Source organism: Strigops habroptila, chromosome 3 (genome assembly GCF_004027225.2).
Source record: "Strigops habroptila isolate Jane chromosome 3, bStrHab1.2.pri, whole genome shotgun sequence".
NCBI classification, from domain to species: domain Eukaryota; kingdom Metazoa; phylum Chordata; class Aves; order Psittaciformes; family Psittacidae; genus Strigops; species Strigops habroptila.
In genome coordinates this window covers 37,828,055-37,853,603 of record NC_044279.2, presented here as the reverse complement: position 1 = coordinate 37,853,603, position 25,549 = coordinate 37,828,055, and the positions used below count along the sequence as shown (strand labels likewise).

The following is a 25,549-nucleotide window of genomic DNA, read 5'->3' as shown; positions in this document are numbered from 1 at the left end:
AACTGAGGCTGAATATCAAAAAAGAGCAAACAAGGAATAGATTAAACACATGTGGTTCATCAAATACTCTGTAATGTTTTAAATTAACTCAAATTTCATGTCAAGGAAACAGAGCTTTTCAAGAACGATAAAACAAAGCAGTGTGTATAATTAGAAAAGGCATTTGATTTCAATACTTGATTTTGTTATAAAAAAAAAAAAAAAAACCCAACCAAAAAAACCTTTGAATACGGGCTTTAAAATTTTACTCTGGACAAAAATATGCTCATGACAAAAAGTTCACACTCATTTAAAGAAGCCACACTTTCACAAGCCTTTGCCATCTACAAGGCATGGTGCTGTGCACTTACCACTGTTTGTCACAATTAGAGCATGATCTGATATGCCTGATAACCACTACTCAGCTGGTAGTTTCATTATGTTTGAGTGTATAAAGAGCCAAAACATGAGTTGCTTTCTCTCACAGCGCATTTGCATAGCTTTGCCACTTTCAGTTAGCCCGTGGCTGGCTCATTGTACCCTGCCACTGAAGCCCTCTCAGGCACCTGGAAAACTATTTTTTTTCCTTTCCATCTATCCTGTTGATTTTTTCACCACTTCAAATCACACCCTCTTGACCTTTCTGCTTTTCTGCCTTCTTTTTTCTTTGTCTGGAATAGTGGCCGGGTTTGCAAAATCTCATTCCCTGGATTCCTATTAAGAAACTGTCTCACTCACATGGAAGTAGCTCTCTCCATCGACATTTCAGAAGAATCTAACATTAAAAATGGTAGAAAAATCTTGCACAGAAATATATATAAGGTAACAATAATCCCAAGGATGAGTCAAATGTGAAGATTCTACAGCTTTCCCGGTTTAGTAAAGAGTTGATATTTGTAACACTGTTAGATGCAGAATGAGAAATTCAGATGAAAGCAGTATTGTGGAAATTAATGGACAAAAAGAGAACTAAATTTGCAGGAATGATACAAACACAATGCTCAGTGTCCTGAAATAAAAGAACCCACAGCAACAGCTAGGATGATAAAACTTCTCATCAGGGCAGAAAACTTCCGAACTCCAAACACTGCTTTCAAAGCCCTTTCACAGCTCCACCCAGAAAGGAGCTCTTGGCCATAGTGCCCTCCAAAAACCCAATCATTTCTGCAGGAAGGTTTATAGCACAAGAGCACACAAAGTTATGGGCTAGACAAAAAAGCATCCAGGACTGAAGCCATCTGAAAGCCCTCATCTCCCTTTGGAAACCTCTGTGCAACAACACACATACTGGGGATTTGCACTTTTGCTCTCTCCAAACCTAAATGCTAAACCAGGCTGTAATCATAAGCCTAGACAGACAAAAAGGACCCAAGCAATGGCCTACAAAAAAATGATGCTAGGACTAAAAGCTTTTGACAGCCCTCACTTTTCTTCAGGAGCTCCTTTCCAGCCCCACTTTTAATACACTAGAGCTCTTAGTCTTATTTCAACCAGGAAGGACAAGCAGGGGATATGAGGAGGAGGTGTCACTGTCTATGTCAATGACCAGCCGGAGTGCACAGAGCTCTGCCTGGGAATGAATAAGGAGCTGACTGAGAGCTTAGTTAGAACTAGATGATGTCTAAAGTCCCTTCCAACCCAAACCATTCTATGATTCTATGACTCTAAACCAAAATGCTTAGCCTGTTCCTCACCATAAGACAAGGACTAGGAAGACACTGTGCAAATAAGAAGCAACTCCTCGATTGGCCCACACAAAAGAATTCACTGGACTGCAATCTTCCAGAGGCCCTCATCGTCTTTTTCAGCTCCACCACATGGCAGCTACGCATTTCGTATCTTTCTAAGCCATAAACATAATCTTCACCCTAGAAATAACCACAATCCCGGGCTATGCACAGCTCAAACATTAACCAGCTATTGCTCACATGAAAAAGGGCCAGGACTGAAAGCTTTTGGCAGCCCCCACCTTCCCCTTGCAACCCCACTCGTGCTGGGGTTCTGCCTTTCTATCCTAACCCTAACCTTCCATAGCTCCTGTTAAAATAGAGCTCTGGGTTTTTTCTCTCTTCCAAGTCTAACTCTTACTGTAGGCTAAAACCAAGTACTAAAAGGAAAGCTTTATGTGGATCAGGGGACTGAAAAACAATGGTCATGAGGAAGAGTGACAATTCTTCCTTTCTCTATTCTGCAACTTATATTACAATCACCAAATCAAGAGCCAGGGCACTCTGGAATCACACTAGAAAGGGGCTGATTGACCTTCTTTCCTTACTCTCTTTTTTTTTTTTTTTGCTTTCTCATCCTCCTTTGAAAATGAATCATCTAGCCAATGAAAGCATTTACCAAATTCCTGGCAAGTGCAGGAAATTGTTCTGCCTCAAAGAAAAAACAATCTGGAAAAATCAACGTATTTTGTATTGGAATTCACAAAAAGTTTGCTTTCTAAATTCTTTTATAGCTCTACTTTTAATGGTTTAAAATCCCAATAATTAAAAGATAACAACACACTCATACAATACGCATCTGCAATTTTTTTCCTCAATCTTTTTGAGTCAATGGCAATTTTTATGCCCCAGAGTCACACATGTACACTCCCCCATCGTCCCCCCATATATCGTGAATATCAAAACAGTAAATACCTTTCACTTGAAACCAATATAAATTTCTACCTACCCTCACAATGATCTTTTCAGAGACGTTTGCAGACAGGAGGTAGAATTGGTCCTGAGAGACAGCATACAGTCCAACTACCAGCATGAAGTATCTAATTTGAAATTGATTTAGTCAAGATAATAATTGAAGTAACATCTTCTCACAGAAAAAAAAAAAGAAAATGTTTTAAATACAACCACTATTATTGATACATAAAAAGATAGAATTTTTTTAAAATGTGTTTATACTACAATATTAAAGAAAAAGTATTTTCTTTGCTCTCAAGTAATTTGCTCTTTCAATCCCCACAATCACTGCAAATGAACAAAGATTACAGTAATTGTGATAAATTTAAGTAAAGAAGACTCAAAGACCCTTTCTTCCTCAGAAGAAAATGCTCATTATTTGGTTTCTTGGCTTCTTGATTTCGCCAGCCATCGTTATGGCTATAATTTCCCAAAACAACCTCTAACCATTAGGATGAGATATTTTCCTCCTTTTTTTTCTAATGTCATTCTGTGACTCTGGAAGAGAGGCCTTTAAGCAGATACCAAGTATCACAAAATTTGAAATAAAATCACAGATTTGGCAATGCCAAGATTTTTCATAAGCATCAACTCCATTCTAAAGCAGACCTTTTTTTTCATTTCACACACATGGACCAACTAGCTACAGCAATACCTCTGGTCAGGATTAGGTTTTCCCTTTTTTCTCATATTATTTGCTGTTGTTTCACTGAAATGCAGCCTTCCCAGTGTCACTTTAGTTATCTGGTCCCCTGGCAGATCAACTCTAAAAGAGAAAAGGAAAAAAGATCAGAAATAAGCATCTGGAGATCCACCTGGCTCAAGCCAGATTTCCTCAAACTCCTTAGAACAGTTCTGAGAAAAAACTGACAAATGAAACAAAAAGAGGAATCCCAGTAAAAATGCAGTAACCCTGGTTTATAAAAATGCATTAAAAACACATAGATTATGTCACAGAGATAAACAGGATAAAGCACCAGCAGTGGAAAACTGTTCTTAGTAATAGGAGTCTTGTGTTTGTTGGTCTGTTTGTTCACAGTCTTGAATATAATAAAACCATATGTGTTCCATATGATGGGTGTTTGTTGCTTGCCAAGGTTAACATTGCTTATTATTGGATTTGAATGTCCACATTAAAATAAATAAATTTCACTGTTTGTCTTTTCTTTTCACCTGCCTCTAATTTGTGTGTCTGGAAGTATAACATACACACCTATGTCTCAAATACATAGTGGCACTGTTCCTGTAAGTAATAAATAATATGAATAAAGAGTTTGCATGGAGAAAACCACAGTCCACTGAACACTCAGCCATGAAACAGTTTACACGCACTCAGAATCTGTTTGTCAGTATGCAAAAGGAAAAAAATGCCATAATAGAGGTACTTTAGTGAACGCTGAGCTCTTTTCCCAAGTTCAAATTTCATTTTTGCAGATTATGTACTGCAGCCTTTATCCCAGCACTGTCCTGTCAGATTTGACACTGTCTTATCTTTTTCTGGTTTAAGGCTCATTTAATTATAGAGAACAGAACAGCTCCAACAGAAGACACTTAATACCAGGAGAAAAAACACTGATTCTGCCAGTAACTTAAGAAGCAGAAGAATGGCAGAGCATTCTGAGGAGAAGCCGCATGTATGTTTCTAGCAGAGGCACTCCCTCCTAAAAGCACTGCAAATACTTCTCACGCCCACGTAGGACAGGAACATTATTGACATTTTTGGGAAATGCACCTGCCATACAGCTCTAAACACCATATGACAATGTTGAATATAAATATTTTGGATAGGCACACTTAAAACATTGGTAAAGTTGCTGAAAATATTACTTAATGAAGTATATATTTCTTAACCAAGTATATATTACTACTGTGATTCTATGTGCACACCCAGAATGGAATTTGGATAAAGATCAGAAAACTGGTTTAGACCTACTATAAATTTCCAAAAAACAACTACTTCACATGTCAGACCAAGCATGTATTGAAATTAAGTGGAAGAATTTTCTCAAAATTCTTACTTAACAGGATGGAAAGGTTTTTTGCTTCGATCTGACTGAGACTGTTCAATAGCAATTGTTTGATTTGGAGATTCCACCTATAAAGCAAAAAGAATTTTCAAAAATGACAAGAATATTAGATTTTCAAACATATAAATTTTTAAACAGAAATTAATAGGCAAATTGTGTCTGAAACAGTGTAATCTCATTTCTCATAGAACTACATAGAACTTTACATGGAAACTGGTCAACTGACACCTGGCAGCTAGTCGGAAGGCCCAAATCTTTCTGTGGATGTAATTTGAAAGAAACAAAGAAAAAAAAAAAGAAAAAAAAAAAAAAAAGTAATGCATTAATTTGCAAAAGAAAAATTGCTTTTTGAATCTAGACTTTTAAAATTGGCTCATTTTATCCCAAAGCATAAATGTAGATATTTAGCATGAGAACTGAACCTATGCAAGATAGTTCTGTAAGTTATTTTCAAGTAAATTTCTGTACCTTTCTGGAATGGTACCAAGAAGCATTTTGCTTCAGATGGGAACAGATACAGTAATATTCATGAATTTCTTCTGAATTAGAATGCGTGAAGCAAAATCGGTAGTAACTGCCTTGTAAAACAGCTACCTGATTTTTTTAAATCACTGAATTTTGTGATTTTTAAATCACTGAATGTTCACTCACTGAAAAGTAAGTGAAAAACTTGGTAAAATCTTCCAGAAATATTAAAATTTCTTACTATTTCTGTATATGCAAGTTTGTGGACTCATATTGGCTGGGAAGAATTTGGTTCTTAAAATGAAAATGGAAAGTATAGCAAGAAGAGATGGGGAAAATTTGTTGGTTTTCTACACGTGAACTGTTCAGGAAAAGCAGATTTTATTCTCTTTGTTTGCTTTGTGAATTGTTTTGGTTGGGTTTAAACACATCTTTTTGACCAATGGGTAGACTTGCCACCTACACACCAGCTGATGGCCCTGCACTGCCCACTGAGGGAATAAAATTTCAGCCAAAGAGAGGGAAGTCAGTGAAACCATGACAACTTTTAACATATACCAGCACAAGCATCCATAAAACATCACTTTTCTTGCAAAAGATTTACACACAGAAGTCAGTAGTAACTTAAAAGTGTTCTCTTTTGTCAATTTTTGGTCAAAAATTACTAAGAAAATAATTCATTTCAAATTTTTACTTCATCCTATGAAAAACCACATACTAACTTCTTAAATGTAAGAGGAGAAATACTTGCCTTTATTCCAAAAGCTTTCAAGCAAAACTTTTCTATTGGTTTCCCCCCCAGCTGAGTTTTGACATATTTTGGGTGTCCAGTGATTCTAATATGGACTGTGATTTGGAAATGATTCTTCTTCTGGCACACAAAGGCATCATCTGTTATTGAAAAATTAAATCCTTTATCTGTGACAATGTGATATCCTACAGCAGGTCTACAAAAACAAGAAAAAAGAATAGCAACTTTAAGTACAGGCATATTTGAGTGACATCTTGAACATAATACGAAACATAATGTGGTCTGAAAATCCATCTGATTTTTACTGACAAAATGGAAGCCAAAATACATCTTTGCAATCACCAGTTCTACCAGTATTATTTTCTTATCTTCTAGAGGTGTAAAAATGAAAATGCATACAAAGTGTACTCTGATTCTAGACTGACACACGAAATGTTTGGAAACCAGAGGTGGAGAAGTTTACATAATCGTCATTTACTAATCTGGTATAAAGGAAGCCTGTGCACCTAAAAGCACAACCAAACCTTTTAGAGTATTTAAGTATTCACTACAACACTGGTATAAACAATAGAGCTGAACTAGTGCTGCAGACAACAACATGCTAATGAGCCAGCAAGACTCCCTGTTTTTTTGTTCTTGAATTCCCACACCAAATGCTTGTACAGAAGCTGCTGGGGTTCAAATTAGGCTTTACTCAAGCTACAAGAAAAGCTATCAACACTGACCCTCTGGCCAAATGACTATAAAATGCTCCTTTATCCATCCTATCCCAGTTCAGGAAACTCTATTCTATTTATTCAAAGGCCAAATTTGTCACCCAAAAAGAAAGTGTATTCTGTCCTTATGATTCACAGCAAACATGGAAAGTTACCAAAAGGTATCTTTCTAAAAGAGCCAGGGAACTCACCATCCCATCGGTGTTTCCAGTCCTCTGATTTAAGTGATGGATAATTCTAAAATAATAGGACTACATGGCAAGGTTCTCTTATAGGGGGGTTGGCTTTTCTTGCTAATGAAAGTGTGATAATGATGATCTCGTCTGATGCTACTGAGAACTTCTCATTAACACAATTACTGAAGATGGCTTTTCAGAACTCATCCATTTGTTTGCACATTATTAGTTGGAAAAACCAAAGCGTACAGGCTTTGCAAGAAATGTACTAACTTTATTATCTTTTTATAAATTATGAACAAAAGGCCCCTTTCAAACAACCACTGGTTATTCTGTAACTACTTAAAAACTATGAAGTCATACGTTAATTCATATTTAAAATTATAATTGTCTAACAGCTCCTGAAACCACCATTATTAAAGAAGCAAAACTTCTTCTGTTTCTTCCTACAACTGGTAGTTCTTTTCATTTATGTAGGAAATGTGTGTATTTCATAGTAGGGAAAGGAGTAATTTTTCAGATTTAGGTATGAAGCAAGTTCAGTAGCTGATATACTTAAAGCAATGTCAGAGTATTTACTTCCATGCAGGCAAGCAGGTTGAGAGGCAAAAAGTACAAATTTCCATTTCTCCAAGTTGAATTGTTTGAAACAATGACTCACAAAGAGGAATTTAATGTTCACCATTTTCTGAGTACACCATTTACAGTAATTAAGAGCAAATACATGTTTTGATCTGATTCCACAAAGAATGGTCAGTCTTACAGTAAAACTTGGAAAAATGTTTAGGTGCAAGGGATATCCCTGTCACACAAGTGTCTCTACTAGAAATACACTTCAAACTCATCTTTCCCTTCAGAATTTGAGTCTTCAGACAAAGAAACAGACTTCAGAGTCTGTTTCTGAGACAAAGACTCTTTGGAACAGAGCCTCACCAGTCAATAGTGATGGGGCAAGAGGCTAAGAAAGTGCCAAGCAGACACAACACAGGGCATAATTAATGGTAGAGTAACCTTTTCTAATGAATCTACCTTAGCTAACAGCATTTTGTTGTGAAAATAAAATAATCAAAAAGTTAAAATACTGGATGACTAAAATGGAAAATAATAATTAACCTAAGAAATGCCTTTGAAGTGGGCACAGCAATTTCCAGGTACAGGACCAATCTATCTACACTGAGCAGTGATAAACACATGACTCTTTGAGGCTAACAGAACACAGGATCACCACTAGAAAATCTGTGCATGGTACCATAATTACAGTGCATCTTGGAACAAAGACACTGCCATTGACATCACTTAAAAGTAACACTGACTTCCTCTGCAAATAGTATCTCAATCCCCTCTCACAGCAATAGCAACATGTATTTGGATGCTTTAATGCTCAGCATCATATTGTCTTTGTTGACACAAGCCACCAAGAAATGTGAGTCTGGAACTTCAATTTTAAGTGTACAGGAACCAATATCGGCTCACAGCTCTCATATAGTTGTTGACTGAAAGCATAACAGGAGTTGGAATCCACTCCATTTAGAGTGACAATTCACATCACAAACACAGCTGAAGGTTTCTTAGCCCATCCAGCTCCCAAAGAGCAGAAAGGTGCAGGCACTGAGCTGCCCACTCTCTTGCCATGTCAGTACCTTAGGAGAAGGGTTGTGTGGGACACAGCAAGGCATATGTTGCCCCTATCATGCTGTTCACAAACAGGGCATGTCAGTGTTCAACAATTACGCTGGTACACTCCAGACTCCCACGAGAGCCTTTAGCAGGTTGGGCTAGAGAAACATTAAAATTTACTGAGCTATTCAAGTCCCATGGAGACAGTGATGAATTGTTTGCACCAATCCTGGAGAACTGACCAGACGTTGGTGAAGGGGTTTTGTTAAAAGGGGTCATTCACTAAATGCTAGAATGGAGAAAACCAGGGATGTAAAGTGAGCCTGGAATGACCTTTTCCCAGATCATGTGGCTAATAAAATCAATTTTTTATAGTTCTGATTTATACAGGAAAACTCTACATCTTTGACTACATGTCATACATATATGTCTATATTTATTAGGACTTAGGTTATATGAGCCTAAAGTAACATAGGTATCTTTGATTTTTATTTTTCTTTAGTATTTTAGGTGATTAGAGGGAAAGCTGCTATACACTCAGTAATTACTTGCCCCAATGTGCTCTACAAAATAAACAAAAATTAATGGGTATTTTAAGTTAAACTCATTTTTCATTTGTCCCTAAATCCCTGAAGGAAAATCAGAAAACCTGGCATGAATACCAACCAGTGTTTAAAGTTCTGCTTGTCTGACACATCCACAAGTTCATATTTCATCATGCCTGTTATACCTCCTTCTCCAGTCTTATTTGCAGTAAAAACAAGGGATGCCAAACGTATCATTTATTCCTACAAAACTACAATACCAGAAAACAAAACAAAACACCACCACAGAGGAAGCCACTTTTTCCAAGTGCAGACGTCAGTGCTTACAGTTTTTCACAATTAGAGTTAAATAAGCTGTTCCACTGAGAAGTTTGATATGGTTGCCACGTTAGAGCTTGACAGCATTTTTCCAGAGCTGCATTCTGTCCATCACTGTCATATTCTTGCACTTCGGCAGCACAGTCCTTGGCAGTTGCTGCAGGGAGATAGTGACAATTCAGTTATTACTTTTGTGACTAGCCAAAAATCCTGCAGAAACATTTTTATAAATATATTTACATATATATAAAGCATAAACATATTGCATATATATTTAAATCTGATTGCCCTTCGCAGTTATTCCAAAAGATTGTGTTATATTCCCTTGTCCTAGAATATAAAATTTTCAGCTTTCCTGATTTGCAAAATATTACACAAGTAGCACTTCCGGTTTTATTCTCTCCAAAAGGATGGATAGTTTCCTTTAAGAGGGAGGAAAGAAACAAAAGGAAAGCTAAGCATTTTACTGTAAATCTGCAACACTACAAGAAGCAATTAAGCATAATAATTACATATGTTTCTTTTTCTCTCTACTGCAGGTTTAAATTGAATATACTCCAACTCACTGCAGCAGGTACTTTGTCCCAGAGCAGCAGGCGCGGTTTTCCAATAGCAAGCACATTCACCACTACATCTGATTGACTGGTTAGTACTTTCTGAGCATTCTGAGATAGACAGGGTCAACCATAATTCTCTGAGATATTATACATTTTATGAAGACAGAGTAAAATGTTGTAAGAGGGACAGATAAATGGAGTGCAGTAATGACAGCAGAAAATATATCATTGAGCATATAAACTAAGATCTGTTCACAGCCAGTGGCAGCACAGTAAGACACAGCCTACAGAACCATTTCAGGCCCAAGCTTCATTTGCAATTCCCTGCTTCGGACATACAGCAGAGAGAAAATATATTAAAAGAGAAACAAAAAACCCACAAAGAAATTCACATCTCATTTCTAAATTATCCCCATGCCATTTTTATCAAGGCCTGTGTTCTTTTTCCAATAGCATGTGTGTCACTGAGATTTTCTTAATAATGGCTCCCAAGGAAAGCATATTTCAAAGCTGTGTCTATAAGTATTAAAACCAGAAAGAGCAATTTTAGACACAGAAGTGTCTGCTTGTCTTCTCTTTCCAGCAAGGGCAGACTTAAGAGGACTAGTCACAACCAAGAAACACTGATCAAATAAAAGATACCAAAGGAAAAGTAACCTACTAAATCCAGCTGCTACTCATTAAAATTGTTCTAGAAGACTGATTTAATGCTGAAAAAAATCTTACTCTGAAGAAATAACAAGCAGCTCTCAGATTTTCCACTGCAGACTATGCAAGTATGGAATTCCTCAGATGAACTGTTCATTACAAACCGTTCATTCGCAGAGAGCCCCACACTTCACAGAAGCTGATCCATTTCTGTATTTGCCTGATAAGCTTTTTTTTGTGTCAATTGGTATAAGCTTAGCATTTTCATCTTGATAAAACAATGAACTGAATTAATTTGGGGAAGGGGAAGAACACACAGCTTTTAGCAAGTTTGCACATGGATACATCTAGTAGTAAAAAATCGGAGTTGAGGTCATAAAGGGAAACTGCAATCTGTTTGCTCACCCACTACATTAATTCCCTGTTAAGCTGACCCAAGATGATTTCTTTGCCCAGTCAATTTAGTGCCAAGCAAAGTCAGCAGAGTATGGTATCATCTGCATACTGTAGGTTCACACATGAAAAAGGGCAGAATATTTTGTACAGAGACTCCTCAGGAAACATCAGCCTCTAACGCCTCTTCTCTCTTCGTCCAATATACAGAAGTCCTGGTTTTCAAAAACACTGAAAAGGTAAATTCCTCCAAACCTGGTAGTGGAGCTTAGACTGTTAATACCACACTACCTTTTCAGAGCCAGCAGGAGCTGTGCTCTTAAAATATTTACTTATATATGGCATGAACCATTACATTTCATCCTCACACAGTTGCTTACCTTGTCTGGAGTCCGGAGCCTGGACTGAAGAATCAGTGGCATCTCCTAGTAACTGTGAGAGCTTCCTTTTTCTGCCTGATGCTGCAGAAATACTTTTTTAAAAACACACGTTTCATTACTCATTTATAAGTTTAAATACAGATATTACAGAATCATGACAAGAGAACACCCAAGTATCTCATTCTGACTGTACTGTCATCCAGATTCTCATTTGCCGGGGGCGGAGATCGTCATTAGCTTTTTAAAACTGAATTATGCAAATTTTCCTTCCAAAACATAAATTTGGTTTGATTTTCTTTTAATTTCATATGAATAGAGAAGTTAATCCTTTTTTAAAATTTACACAGTGCATAAACAGCAGGGGTTTACTGTTTCCTGATATTTGCATTAAAATCACAGCTTTATCTTGAATAATTGTAGTGCACCAAGTATGAACTCACCTTCTTTCTTATACAGAAAACACTAGTAGCAGTTAAGCTAATGCCTTAATGAAAAGATCTTGAGGGGCAACTGCTGGGTAAGTCTTCTATTTCCCAGAAAGTGAGATTTTTAAAAATGCTCCTTTGTGCAAAGGAGGGGAAAAATTTTTCCAAAGTTTTTACATTATAAAATGTAAATTAGAATATCCTGACAGATGGTCACTCCTTCTGGGTGGGGGAAATAAAAAGCCAAACTCCAAGTCTTGGTCAGACCCAGTAGGTGTACAAATTAAGGTTTCTCCACGAAGAGAAGAAAAGCCTGCCCACCGCATTAATTTTGATAGGTTTTCTGGGCTTGTTCCAAAGTTCCACATTTGATCAAGAAGTATTTTTTATCTTAAGTTCAAATAAGCAACATACTCCCTCAAAAAAGAATAGAATTTTTACTAACTGGCATCTTCTACTGGAAAACAAAGAACACAAATGGCTCCACTGAAAAACCCAGGCCCAGCTTCTTTCCCCACATCACATGTAACACATAATTGAGCTCTGTACATGACACAGAGCATTTGCAAGCCCAGGACTAACACTGATGAATTCACATTTCTCTCCCCTTAACCAGAAGGAGCCGTCTCTGGCATGCATCAGTTAATTCATTCTTACTAGGTATCATGGTTGGATGCTTGCACTAGCCAGTGTATTTTAAATAATTAAGCATCCACAACACGCTGGTGAGTGGATATGGCAGATGGTATTTGAATACCATTTCACTTGCTTACATAGATATGATACCAGGTTTTTTATATCTCCCATGTCACTTGTCAAAACACAAGATCTTTATGAACAAATCCCTACAATAGGTACTGCAAAAGGCCTGAATATTTTTCTACCCTGTTACGAAGTAGTTTAGCCTTCTAATGTTTTAAGAATTGAAATCCATTTCTACTTCCAATCTGAACTTCAAGCCAGATGTTTAAAGAACCCTCAACCACAAGTGTCTCAAAAATGCCTAAACACTGCCATCCTGTGGAAAACCCTACACCCACAGGGATTTTACACCAGTCCTGAACCAGGTGTTCTAACACGTCTGCTTTTTTCTACCTGTTGCATCAAAGCTTTATCATTTACCCAGAAATCTCAGGTGCATTTGGCTGAAAGTATGAATAATTAAAACCCAAACAGCTGGACGATGTAGAGTGATTCCAAGGAGTTGCAGCATTTCCTGTCTTCAGGCAGCAGCCCTGGGGGATGGTGCAAGGATGCCCACTGGCATTGAAGTCAGAGTGAGTCTCCATGAACCTGCAGGGAAGCCTGCTAGTTGCCACAGCAGATGGGCATGGGAGTGGAGGCTGCAGCCCACTGGGCCACATAGTGTTGTACCATGGGGCTGCAAAAAGTAAGCAGACAAGAAAGTAAGGGTGAAGAAGAGGAGCTGGAGACCTTCCTATAAGCTTGGGAGAGGCTGAATTTATGTGACCTACTCTGGAGCTGTGGCGGAGAACATGATTCCGATCCAGAGTCCGGTGGGGAGTCTGGCAACTGGCTTTGCCTAGGGATGAAAAAGAGATTTTCATTTCTACTGCCAGGAGACACAGAGGATGACCACAAAGCAACGCTGAAAGCATCTGGAGGAGGACCATCAGGCTACTGACAAGTCTTCAGGAAGCATTGCTCACCGTGGTTGCTGACCTTTCTCACAGGAGCAACGTCGCTTACATGTCTTCAGACTATCATCTCCTATGGCCCTCAACCTCTCCCCCATGCAGGGAGGACCCATCCCTTCCAGCCCCTGCCCAAACTTCCCTCCACAACTCATTAACTTCAGTCCTCTTTCTTCCCCATGAGCAGTTCTTCGTTTACTTCTGGGCACACCCGTGACTGTGAATACACAGAGCTCACAAGGGCTTTAAACCCATTCTCTGCAGGCTACAGGGTAAGGATCTGTACCATCTTCATCCATTACCAGATTTCTTCAGACCTTAGTTTGGCCAAAGTATTCTTTGACTCTGTCAGATAGATGCTAGTAAGTGCCATTTTATCACCTAGAGGTGCAGCCCAAATGCAGAGGGAAGCAGAGGCTCCTGCACAATTGGGAAGCACGTCTGCCCGGTTGGAAACAAGAGTTTTTACCTGCTCACCAAAAAATACAGAAGCTTAATGGGGGTTTCTACAGGTGACAAGCAACCTTCCCTCTGTTCACGCCCGGGCCCGCGTCCTGCCCCGGCTGCGGCTCCGGGGAGGCGCCCCAAGTGGACCGAGGGCCATGAGCGACCCACGCCGGACCCGAGTAACGAGGGAGGAGCGGGAAGGAGAAGCCTTCCCGTGCCATACCGCCTTCGCAGGCGGCAGTGGGAGGAGCCGATTGTGCGGAGCGGCGGCTACGCGGGAGGAGGAAAGAGGGAGCACTGCTCTGTTTAAATGGAGCCTCGAGAAGGCGGGGTGGGGGGAGGAAGGGTGTTTCCCTGAGTGTTGTTTATATTCGCTTTCTCTCTGTACGCGAGTCAGTCATCAGAAGTTTGTGTTAATTGGTAACAAAGTCAAAATCTGACCCTGCGCTCTCTTGCCCACCACAAAGGATGTTCACGAAGTGCGGATCCATGCAGCACCCCATGTAGTACTGTCGTCGAACAGCTTACACGTCTCCTGCCATGAAAACACCTGCCGAGGGACGCTTGAGAGCTGCGCCAAATTCAGGCAGAGCTGGGCTGATTTCTTCTGCGTAAGGTTACACAACCAAGGGGCTCATCTGCTGCTTCACATCCTACGAACTGGAAAGCAGGGCCACCTCCACAGCAGCTCGGGGTTGTTGGCAGTCAGAACTGCACAGAAGGAATGCTCAGCAGCCCGTACGAGGCGAGGTCCCCGCATGGCACAGCACCTTCAAGCCGCATGCGGGAGCACTACAGGAAGGGGGTGCAGAGGCAAGGGATGGGAAGGCAGCTATGCTCTGACAGTCATTATGGGAACTGGGGACTGGAGGCATGACAGAGGAATCCTGGCTGTGAATCAAGAAATTCTGTGTGATCCACAGCCACGTCCTTTGCCAAACCCCATAGCCAAGCAGGAGAGATTTATATTTTAACACCCCTGCTTGGAAAGGTCATTGTGGAAGGCCAAACAACTTAAATGTGCTCTGTGGTTTTTAGCACTCACTGTTTTCTGTTACTCAAACAGGTAGATCTCTGAAAACACACCCTCTCCCGATTCCTTTCTAAAGAACTTCAAGTGCACTGCTCTGTACATAAACAGGCCAACCCATATTTTACTGTGCAGCTTTCTCCTGATTTTCAGGCAGGAATTGAGTGTTTTCTTGTGTGCAACTGACACTGAGAGCTTTGCTTTCAACTTGTCTCTAACAGATCAGCCCTTCAGATGTCTGAGAGTTTGAAAGAAGGTTCTTGGTTATCTACTGTTTGGTACATAGCTTGATGATATTGTATTATATCTCCCTGTGATACTCTGGTTTGCTTTTACACTTACAGTCTTTCTTCTATTAGACATTGTGTGAAGGATTATTCTCTTAGAGTGAGACCTGGAATTACACCACAGATTAAACAAGGCCAAGCCCTTCATGGGTAGCTCACAGCACCATGCAGATGTTCCCACGCATCATAGCAAAACCACTGAATTCCTTCGGCACTGAAAATAGGAACATCCTAAGTCAACATCAGATCAGTACAGAGAGAAGATGCTTCTGTCTCCAGTCAGTTGAGGGCACAGGTCTCTCACAACTACTTTATTTCAAGTTTTCCAGTCCATGATGGTGCTTTCAAAGCAGCTTAGGGAGAGAAAATCGTACGTCAACTCACTGCCATTTAAAGGAACTACAGAGGTTCCTCTGTTACAGCAAGAATAGATGGAGATTCAAGAAATAGACTTTTAACCCTTTCAAGTATTCCTATGAGTTGTAGGCTCAAACACTGCTCTGTAGCACTACCTGGAAGGCAAGGGTTTAAGATGCATGTTAGGCTAAAAATGCTACGCCAGAAGAAGGATGACAGACATGTAGCAAGGCACACCTCCTTTACTAAGGCCCAGTGTTCTAGCAGAAGTTGAATAAAATAAAACTGCTTATAGGGGCATCCATCATATTCAGAAAACAGATGTGTTCCCACATACACAGCAAATATTTTAAGCATCAATGGAAAATTTCCATCACATTCTACTGTTTCTAGTTCAGGTTTTATATTTCTGAGTTTGGATGCAATGAGAGAACAGTTTCATTTTTTGTCGCAGCCTGTTACTTTTGACATGTCTTTGTGTATTTCACAATGGTATCGCTACTGGTTTTCTAACATGCCACATCCACAACCCTGCACTTTGGGATAGCTTCAGCTACATGATTACTCCTAAAAAATACATTTAAAAATTCCATGTTAGAATAATCTTTAATTTCCTTCAAAACAAATTTTCTTATGCTTTTAAATACCATGTCTACTGCTTTAAACATTGTTTTCAACTTTGAATAAAGTAGGAAGTTAGTAAACATTTGAATTACTCCCCCCCCCCCGGGATACTTGATCTGTAGCTACTGATTCCAAATCTGCTCTGTAAAATTTAAAAAGTTACATCCATAAAAGTCTAAAACTTCCCTTCTACACATTTGGTTCATGTTCCTTGTTTCAAACACTGCCTTCAGTACTCAATTTCTGCTTAAAGTTAGGGTATATCAGTATAATGCAGATACAGGCACTTTCTAGGAAAAAAAAATATTCAAAAGTTCAGAGGTAGTAGGGGTATGTTTCCAGGTTAGAACTTTACTGAAACTGGTATTGTGCTTTTGGAGGAAAAAATATTCTGCAGTTTAAATGATTCTGCATTACAGACACAGTGTATCAATCAAATACCGACTTAGGAAAGGCCATGGCCAACCTTTTTCTCCTTTCACCACTCAAGATTAAGCTAGGAAAAGATGAGGAAGTCACATGGTGCTTCATGTGTGGTGTAAGAGGAGAACGAATGTAATGCCAATGGCCTGTCTGATGTGGGACAATCTCTAATGGACACTTCCAGATGCATCCAAGGCCTTGGTGGTAGCAGCGCCCTTTTCACTGCATTCAGTATTGCACATGCCATTATATTGATTGGCGCATATCTATATATATGGAGGCTTTTAATATTTTTCTCCTTTGACACATTTTGGCAAGTTCCTTTATGAGATTCTATTCTCTTTATGCACAAAGTCTCCAATACAGACGAATACTTCATAATTTTACTTTTAGAGATCTAATGATTCAGTAAATGTTCTTCTAAATTCCGTAATTAAGGAAGAGTAACTGGGGCATCAGTGTAAAATGCTGTTGAGCCTCCAAACCCTAAGCAGCTGTGTGGATTTTCTTGCCCGTAAATATTTTGTAGCACTGCAACTGTAATAGGGAACATAGTCAAGCTACATAGTAGCATATATATAGATCTTTTATATATCTGCTCTTTCATGTATAAAAGCAAAAGAATAACATTTTAAAGCTGTCATTCAGGAATTCGGTAATCTGTTTAACCTGAAACATGTTTCGTCACTAAAAATAAAGGTTATGTATATTTATATACAACAACCTCTTAATTCTTCTTTACTTTTATAGCTTGGGCAGAGGGAGAATCAACTCATTCATGATTTAGAGCATGTAGAAGCCTACTTAGCCCATTGTGAGTAAATTTGTGTGCTGCTGAGCGTGCCTGGAATCAAAAATCCCGTTTCATTATTTTTAAAACATCACCTCTTGCTCTGCTTCTTGGCAAGTGCAAGTGTCAGCCCATTAATAATATTTTGCATCAAAAAACAGTCATCTGACAGTTGCCTAAATGAAAGATTTGGGGTTGAAGTCTTCAACGGATCTGTGCTGCATGACTTCCCACGCTTGGCCAAGACCCTTTGCACTATGTATCCCTTGTACCTCTTAAAGTCGGCCTCAGAAAAGATTAACAGGCAATTTCTCTGTTCTGAATAGATCACTAGGATGAAAACAGTAGCCCGCTTCCCTCACACTGGGAGGTTTCCATCATTCTCTCAATTTATTATACATTAGTCTCACTTATATCACTTATTCTAAACATAAACACTAAAATAGCACTTAAAGGAATGTTAAAATAACAACTTTGCATTTACTATTGTAATTAGTGTAATGGTTGTGAATTATCCCAGACTTCATTATCATTCATTCTGTTGAACAAGACAGCCATATTTCCATCACTGTCTGTAATTCATTTTTCCAAGTCTTCCTACACAGCTTCAAGTGACAATATCAAGAGAGCCACAGTCCTCTTGAAACTCAGAATTCAGGTCTGACTGTTGTGTTCAAATTTTATCATAGCACTAATGAAAAGTATTTAGGAGATATTACTAAGGAGAGGAAGTACCTCTTGCTGTAATACTTACAAAGTTCCAAACTCTATGTCACTACTGATGAATTCTTCCAGCATACTTGTATCAACCATGGGATTCTCCAAGGCTCCACAGACATCTTGCCCTAAAATTAAAAGCATCAAAAAGAAATTATGAGAATGAAGTTCAGAGGGACTAAGCTGCCTGCTCTCCTACACAAATGAAAACCAAATCCATCCCATCTTGTGTGCAACAGGTGTGTTTGTTCCTTCTAGGAGAAGGGATATTGGGAAATGCAGAGTAAGCGAGGGTGCACAGGGGAAGGTGAAGATGACAGAGCAGCACCAGGCAAGCACCCGTTCCTGCATGGCTTTAAGGCTTCGGGGAATTCCTGCAGCAAGAGGATGAAGGGCCCCAGCCTGCCACTAGAAACGGCAGGTTTGAATCTAACATCATCCCCTGTTACACTGGGATCAGAACAGGTGACTGGGGCAAAGCCCAGACATTGTCTCACACCTCCTGCATTAGTACTGCGAGTGAGTTGCTGAAAAAGTTTAAAATTCCACCACCCTGTGCTTGAAGAAAGTACAAACAAAGCCTGAGAAACATTTGATTGGTAGCTTCCTTTTATTTTCCTGGAAAGAACAGCCCACTGACATGTTAAACATATTAATGAATAGAAAGGTTCTGTACTTTGCTCTTTGTTGCTTGGTAACCAAAGGCTATAAACAGATTTTATGATTATAAAGTCTCTAGAATTCATGACAACTTTTGCAGAAAGCCAGCTGGAACTCTCTAAAACACCAAACCAGACAGGTTTGCTTTGCAGGCTCCCACCCCTCCCGCCAGCCTGCCATAAACCTGGGTGTGACCAGCCAGAAACCAAACCAGATAAGGACCGCGAAGTTCCTGCTCTCTCTGGAAGGCACCAGCACTGCAGGCGGCACTGTCCCACAGCTGCACAAGATGGAATGGACTGGCCTGTGCATCTAGAGCTGCGGGGCTCAGGCCAGTGCCTGACATCAACCGAGCAGAGCAGGGTGGGAGAATACAAAAGGGTAATCACCATCACCCAGCACAGGAGCTGAAACAGCCCTTGGTGATTTTCCTAGTGTCAGATTTGTGCATAGTAGAAAGTCATACCATAAAATGTCTTCCATTCTTTTCCTGATGTCTGTCTGACATGCTTCCTTCTTGATCCGGTGTTTAGACATTATTTAACTGCAAGCAGCATCTAAAAATCCACTTCAACCACCTTGCACAGGAATTCCCTTATATGACTTTCAATACATAAATTCATGTTGCTAGTAGACATCTTCTGAATTGCTCTGTGATCACAGAATACTCTGAGCATTGTTTGCTTACTGCTGCTGCAGACTTGGTTTTAGCTGCCTTTCACTGCGAGATAGCAACTCACAGTTGTGCTACTGCACATCCTGGCATCCCCCAATACACTGGCGCTGTATGAAAACCTGTCCTCTGCATACCAGATTCAATAGGTGCAGTATATTTACTTGCCTCAGCAAAATTTTAACAGGGAAGTCTTGAAGTAGCAGTAAAGCACTTTGCAAAATCAGCTTGAAAGTTCAAAAGAGCCTGACTTTCCTTAGCAGCCTTCCTCAAACTTGTTGGAATAAAATCTTTTTGTTCTTCATGTCTGAATTTAGGATATCCCCCCTTCAACCTCAAACGCTTCTCCTTTTGTTAAGGTAGTCCACAGGAAAATTATTCAATTACCTTCTCCTTTTACCCACCTCTTCCTCCTGTTCAAAGTGCCCAGCCCTCACACAGAATGATGTAATTGTTACTAACATGAGGTCAGATACAAAGTGGGTTTGCTGTACCACAGACCCAAGAACTCCTTATTTTGACCAAGGTCAGACACAAGCAAATCAAACAAGGACAAGGCCTTTAATAAGGGCATCCCACAGTCCAAAGATGAGTACACCAGCATGTACCATTCCTTCTGAATCTCTCCCCTTTGCATAAACAGTTAAATGGGTAGGAAGGAATGAGTAATTTTGTGCTGGGAGAGGAAGGAAACACACCAGCAAGATAGGCCACCACTAATGAAAGTTCAGGACACAGAGGTGCAACAGAGCCGGCATCTTTGGGTGCCCTGTAGAACTTCATTTTCTTTCTGGCTGTGATTTCCAGGTCAGTGGCACCATGTGCTTGCTTTGGCACCTGTTTCAGTGAAGGAGGAGCTGTTGGATCATATGCAAGTTCATTTTAAATGGTGGCATCCATTTCACAGGCATTTGATAACAGTGAGTACTTCATAGATATGGGTGGTACACAAGCCAGTCACTCTCCTGGGCATCAGGTGGCTGCAAAGGCAGAGACCTGTGTGTACGAGCCCTGCTGAGAGGCACCTCTGAGCACGCAGCTTCCTGCACAGCCTGGCCAAGAGCTGCCGGAGCATACGTAGAGTCAGCAGCCTTGGTTATCAGCTTGCACCCAAGGATCTCTCCTCCTAGTCCACACTCCACATCATGATGTGCCCAGACATCTCTGGGAAGAATCTGCACTGGGTGACATGATCAGCTTCAGTGCCACTGCACAGAGAATTGCAGCCACCCAAGAAACTGATAAAAATGAAAGGCTAAGACAGTGCTGTGGCTGGAGTTTCATCCACAGCTGTTTGCAGAATTGAGCGTGCAGTCACAGGCAATGTATGACTGTATTTTTCCTATTTCTTCATAAGCTTGATATTCTGTTGTTCAGCCCCTTCAATCTGAAGTCTAAAACTTGTCAGTTCTACCACTGGCTTCTCTTTCCCTGTCCATTCTTGCCGAGCCTGTCCCTTTTCCCAGCCTTAAACCCCCAAGGAGTAGTGTGAACTCCAGCCTCCTCATCTGGCAGTTGCTTGCTTCATGTATCACTCTTTGGCAGACATCCCCTCCTTTCCTCTGGCCATGAGGCTCTCACCACCTGGCACCTGAGCTTCACTTCACAGTCCTATAGTCAACAGCCTCAATCCCAGAATAGCCTGCTTTGATTAATTCTCCCAAATACTTCCATGTAGTGCCTTACATATGTCTGCATTTAAATCAGTCACCTTCTTTTCAGTAGTATCCAGATGTGAAGTGAAGGATGGCGGACAGAGAACCAGAAAGTTTTATATCTTTAATTGAGCAGCTATTTCAGAGAAGGTCATTGTCAATTTGGCTTGAACCACAGCCATCACTTTCCAAGGAGTGCCCAAATAACCAGGCTAAGGGAGTGCTCTTTCTGCAAACATAAATTCAGACCAATAAACTATTCTGTTAAACTTCTGGTATTGACAAAAACTCAATACTAAACTGATAATTTCCTTGTATTAAAAGAGGATGCCAGGAAGTTCCCAGCCAAGCCCAACTATTTGTAGCAAGATCGGTGCTAAACATCAGTTCCTCTGTATGGCGAACAATACTTAAATACAGTTTGAGTAGTAAGACTGGCACCTAGAGCATGGTCAGTGCTCAGTGATGCCTACATGCTGAAATTAAAATCTCATGTTTGCTACAAGCACTTTCAACTCAAGTTCTGCTTGAGAATTATGAACTGATTTTCATCTGAGGATACTTTACCACTAAAATAGGCCTCAGCACTTTAGAAGTTCCATCATATAGGCTCAGTGGAAAATCCAGCTGAATTTCATTGACTTACGCTAAGGTAAGTATTACTTATGGGGCTTATAGTTCCTTATCTTCTTTCACACTGAAGAACTCCAAGCACTGGTCACTATTTAAATTGTTCAAGATAGCCCAGTTCATTTTGAGTGGAGCAGACCTGGGGTCACTGATAAAAGCTGCAGAGCCAGCAGAGCTATGGACATGGACCTCAGGCATGTGGCAGCCACAAACAGGAAGGAATTAAGGACAAAACAGCTGTAGGTGGCAGAGCCCAAGCCAGCCAGATGTACCACAGCCAGGGTTACTCAACATCAGGAAGACCTATAACTCCCAGTGGTAAGGAGAGAGCTTGCATCAAGAGAGATGGCTTTTCCCCAACGCAACATTTGCCAGAGAAACAAGTATCACCATTTATAAATTTCTCATTTTATCTTTTACTGCTGTTCCAATCTCTTAACCTTAAAATGGAATGGAATGGAGACACCTTTGGGTTTTAAGTGTTTTGTGTTTAACGGCATGTTTGTTCTTGCTTTATTTACCAAGAGCTCAAAACTATATTCCATGTTGTCCATGCAGGAGCAGAAGTATAGAGAAGGTGGTGATTCCACAGAGACTTCCTCAGATCACAGAGAGCACCAAGACCAAACACACACATTGTATCTTCCAATAACAACAGAAAAGAGAAGGCTGAGTTGAACAGTGTCACAAAGTCAGCCTTCATTTAATTTCTCAATCCACTGATAATGTCAGCAAGAATAGATTGTTCTGCTACACACAGACAGGCACAAGAGCTAATCAGGAGCTCTGACCTTCCCTTGACAAACAGGAAGTTACTGATTCTAAAAGAAAAATGTTTTAATTAAAAATACTAATTTCAACAGAAATCACAGAAAAAACTTGCAAAGATGAAATCTCTAGTGTGGAACTGAAATGAGACAGAAAAAAAATAAAAGACAAGAAGTTCCTGGAACAGCCGCACGACAAGAGAAAAGCCATTTACTTGAATGAGAAAAAGCCAAGGTCAAATCCCAGCCCGAGTCATATCTAATCTAAGAGGTCTATTAACTATTAAAAGAAGTGACTGGCAGAAAACCAAACATTATCTTCCTTGAAAAAAAAAAAAATCCTTTTTCAGACTGTCCCCTCTCAATAATGCAAACATGAGTTTATCTTACTAATGAGTGTCAAGACAAATATGCATTGTAAGGAACTAAACCATTTCAAATAATCTTACAAAACAGATCCATAAATGTGTGTAACTGCCAGCTGATGCATTTGGAAGCCAAAACTGAACCACTGACCAGGAGAGATCAGCAGAGATCTGTCCTCAGTGGCAGCATTCTCTACTTGGTATTGCACGACTCAGCTTTTCTGTAGCCTTGAAAGACCATGTCCTAACGCTGCTGTGACTAATCTCAGAGGCCACCAAGTCAGCACTAGCAATTTATTGCTCTTGCCTTATGAAGTGGCCTGACAAAGCCAACCCACGAGCCACAGTGCTAAGCTGGAGAGAGGCCATCAGTTAAAGCTGGCCTTATATTTAGTAAAGCTAACCCTTGCTTGAAGAGTGCAAACCCTGCTGTAAATCAGCTCTCTCCCTTTTCAGATTTACCTATGGTTTAACAGCAAGAGAAGCCTAGCTAAAGCCTGCTGAATGAAAGAATGATTAGCTCTTGTAGCCTTCACACATATCTAATCTGCGTCCAGATAATGAAATTCAGCCATCTAACAGCATCCCTGCATGCTGCATGGCATTAGCAGCCCTCTGTCATGTTCCAGCACTACACAGCAGAACCACGCAACTTTCCCAACATAAGCTCCCAAGATGTTTCATTTTTCCTGCAGCTAAATGGAATTGACAGGGCTCCTCCCCCTCACGCTGGCCCAGACAAAAGTTCTACCCAACTACCTTCTAAAAAGAGTTAAATTAATAATTCTAGTGTTACAATTAGTAATTCTAGTTAAAGAACTCATGCAGGTGAAATCGGAGATACCTTCTACCATCAAAGCATCATTGTCATAAAAGGCAACGGAACCTAACCCATGCTCCCTAGAAAGTCCTGTTTTCCGAATCAGCTTCTAAAAAATACTCTGAGATACTTTAATTCATGTTAAACGCTATTTTGAGTATTTAACAGCTATGCAATGTGGCACTTGAACAAATAGCTTGATAAAAACAAACACTATGTTGCTGAAAGCAAAGCCAAGAAAGTTTGTTAGCTTTTGATCTCCATGACTTACAAGTGAACTTAAGAAACATGGTATTGATTTCCTAACACATATAAACACCACATTTGCTGGCTAGCAGCCCTAGATTGTGGTTCACTGATTTAAATGTCTTGGCCTAAACACCAATACTGGAAAACCATTCACTTCCTAGTTTGAAATTACAACCACAAAGTTAGAGTTGCCACATCTCACCAAGGCCAACACAGTGCCAGGGCGAAGGGAAAAAAAAAAAAAGAAAAAATAACTTATTTAGCACAATGGGAATGAAACACAGGGAAGCAAAATTTGCCCGTGTTATCCAAAATAGAAAAGGCAGTTTTCCAAGTGAAGTCGAAATCAGTATCACATGAACTACTACACAGGTAATATAAGGAAAAAAAATATGGGAAGAGAAGCTTGGAATAGAAAGGTTAACATTTAAAAAAAAAAAAAAAAAAGGTGTAAACTGGAGGAAGGGAAAAAAAAGATTTAGTAAACATGAAAAAAAAATGCATAAGCCTTTGAACAGCCATTTTGAATCATGCTACAACAGGGCCTGAGCAATGCCATTTTATTATGGAATCTATTAGAAAGTAAATTGCATGGTAAGAGAAAGGCAGGAGACTAACAGGACCTGCTTGAATGTAACATGTCTTTAGGAAAAAGGCAGGAGGACAGATCCCAGCCAAAAGACCAAAAAAAAAAATAAAATCTTGAGTTTAACTTCTCAGAAGGATCCAAGTATAGCACCACAATGACCATTTTACCAGTTATGATATTAGCAAGAGAAAACCCTCTTTAACCTGATATGGTAGAGCAGAGAGGAAGCTCTCTAACCTCCTGAGACTCACTAAGATTTCAGAAGTGGTAAATTGCGAGGAGACCTCAGCCACTTCCCGGTTTTCTTTCCTGGCAGTTACCACGGTGGTGCTGCGGGCTCTGCTGGGTCCACCTTCCCTTTGGTCTTCTGGCCAAAGTACAAAGAAAAAGGCACTGCAGCAGCACATCAGTACCATTTGTACTGTTTCGTTCTGGTACTGTCTTACACGATAGCTTTGTGTAAAAAGAGCTTAGGGTTTCAGGGCTCTTTTTAGTTCCTTCTTTCTTCTTCAATTAACCCCAAACAATTACTGTATTTTCACTGCCATTGAAAATCATTACAACTCCCTCTTACACCTAGACTCTTACCTTCAAAGAACTGCTGCAAGGCCTCATTTTCTCCCACCACATCCATGAAAAGCCAGTAGAAGCGTTTTGCTTTCCTGCTGTTTGAAGAGTCCCACTGAGGAAAATGCACCGTCTCCCTTCTGGGTGATTATGAACATGCTAAGGAACACATCATGGTTTTGTCCGAGTTTTCAGTGACTTTGTCTCAGTGGATTCCATTCCTCAAGCCAGGGCTACACTTAAACTCTGCTATATGTGAAGGACAATCTGACAAGGCTCCTGAGGCAAGATGAAGGTGATGTGCGTTCTTCCGTTCAGTATGTCTAACGTTCTTGTTTTAAGACCTTTGGTCCCAGTACTAACTATAACTACACATGCGCAAAAATGCAGCAATAAAAATTACTTATCTTGTCTCTGTACTTTCACACAGGTGATGTAATTAATATTACTGATGAAAGCAAAAGTGATCAAAATTGCGAGAGCAAAGCCAGCAGCAATTTCACCTATTACTATATCCCATTTAAACAGTTGAGCATCAAACTATCCAACTGCCCTAAAAAAATTTG

General features: G+C 40.0%; 1 protein-coding gene across 1 annotated transcript in view; it reads right to left on the bottom strand.

Moving 5' to 3' along the window:
- Nucleotides 1-25,050, bottom strand: part of MYRFL (myelin regulatory factor like) — a 46,788-nt gene extending 21,738 nt beyond the window's left edge. The window contains exons 1-10 of the mRNA XM_030478429.1: nucleotides 25,005-25,050; nucleotides 18,046-18,136; nucleotides 13,154-13,221; nucleotides 12,801-13,059; nucleotides 11,254-11,345; nucleotides 9,285-9,432; nucleotides 5,904-6,099; nucleotides 4,679-4,755; nucleotides 3,316-3,426; nucleotides 2,656-2,746 (exon numbers count right to left, since the gene is read on the bottom strand). Of these exons, the coding sequence (XP_030334289.1) occupies nucleotides 2,656-2,746; nucleotides 3,316-3,426; nucleotides 4,679-4,755; nucleotides 5,904-6,099; nucleotides 9,285-9,432; nucleotides 11,254-11,345; nucleotides 12,801-13,059; nucleotides 13,154-13,221; nucleotides 18,046-18,136; nucleotides 25,005-25,050 (1,179 nt within the window). The remainder of the gene's footprint in view (nucleotides 1-2,655; nucleotides 2,747-3,315; nucleotides 3,427-4,678; nucleotides 4,756-5,903; nucleotides 6,100-9,284; nucleotides 9,433-11,253; nucleotides 11,346-12,800; nucleotides 13,060-13,153; nucleotides 13,222-18,045; nucleotides 18,137-25,004) is intronic.
- Nucleotides 25,051-25,549: the final 499 nt, after the last annotated feature.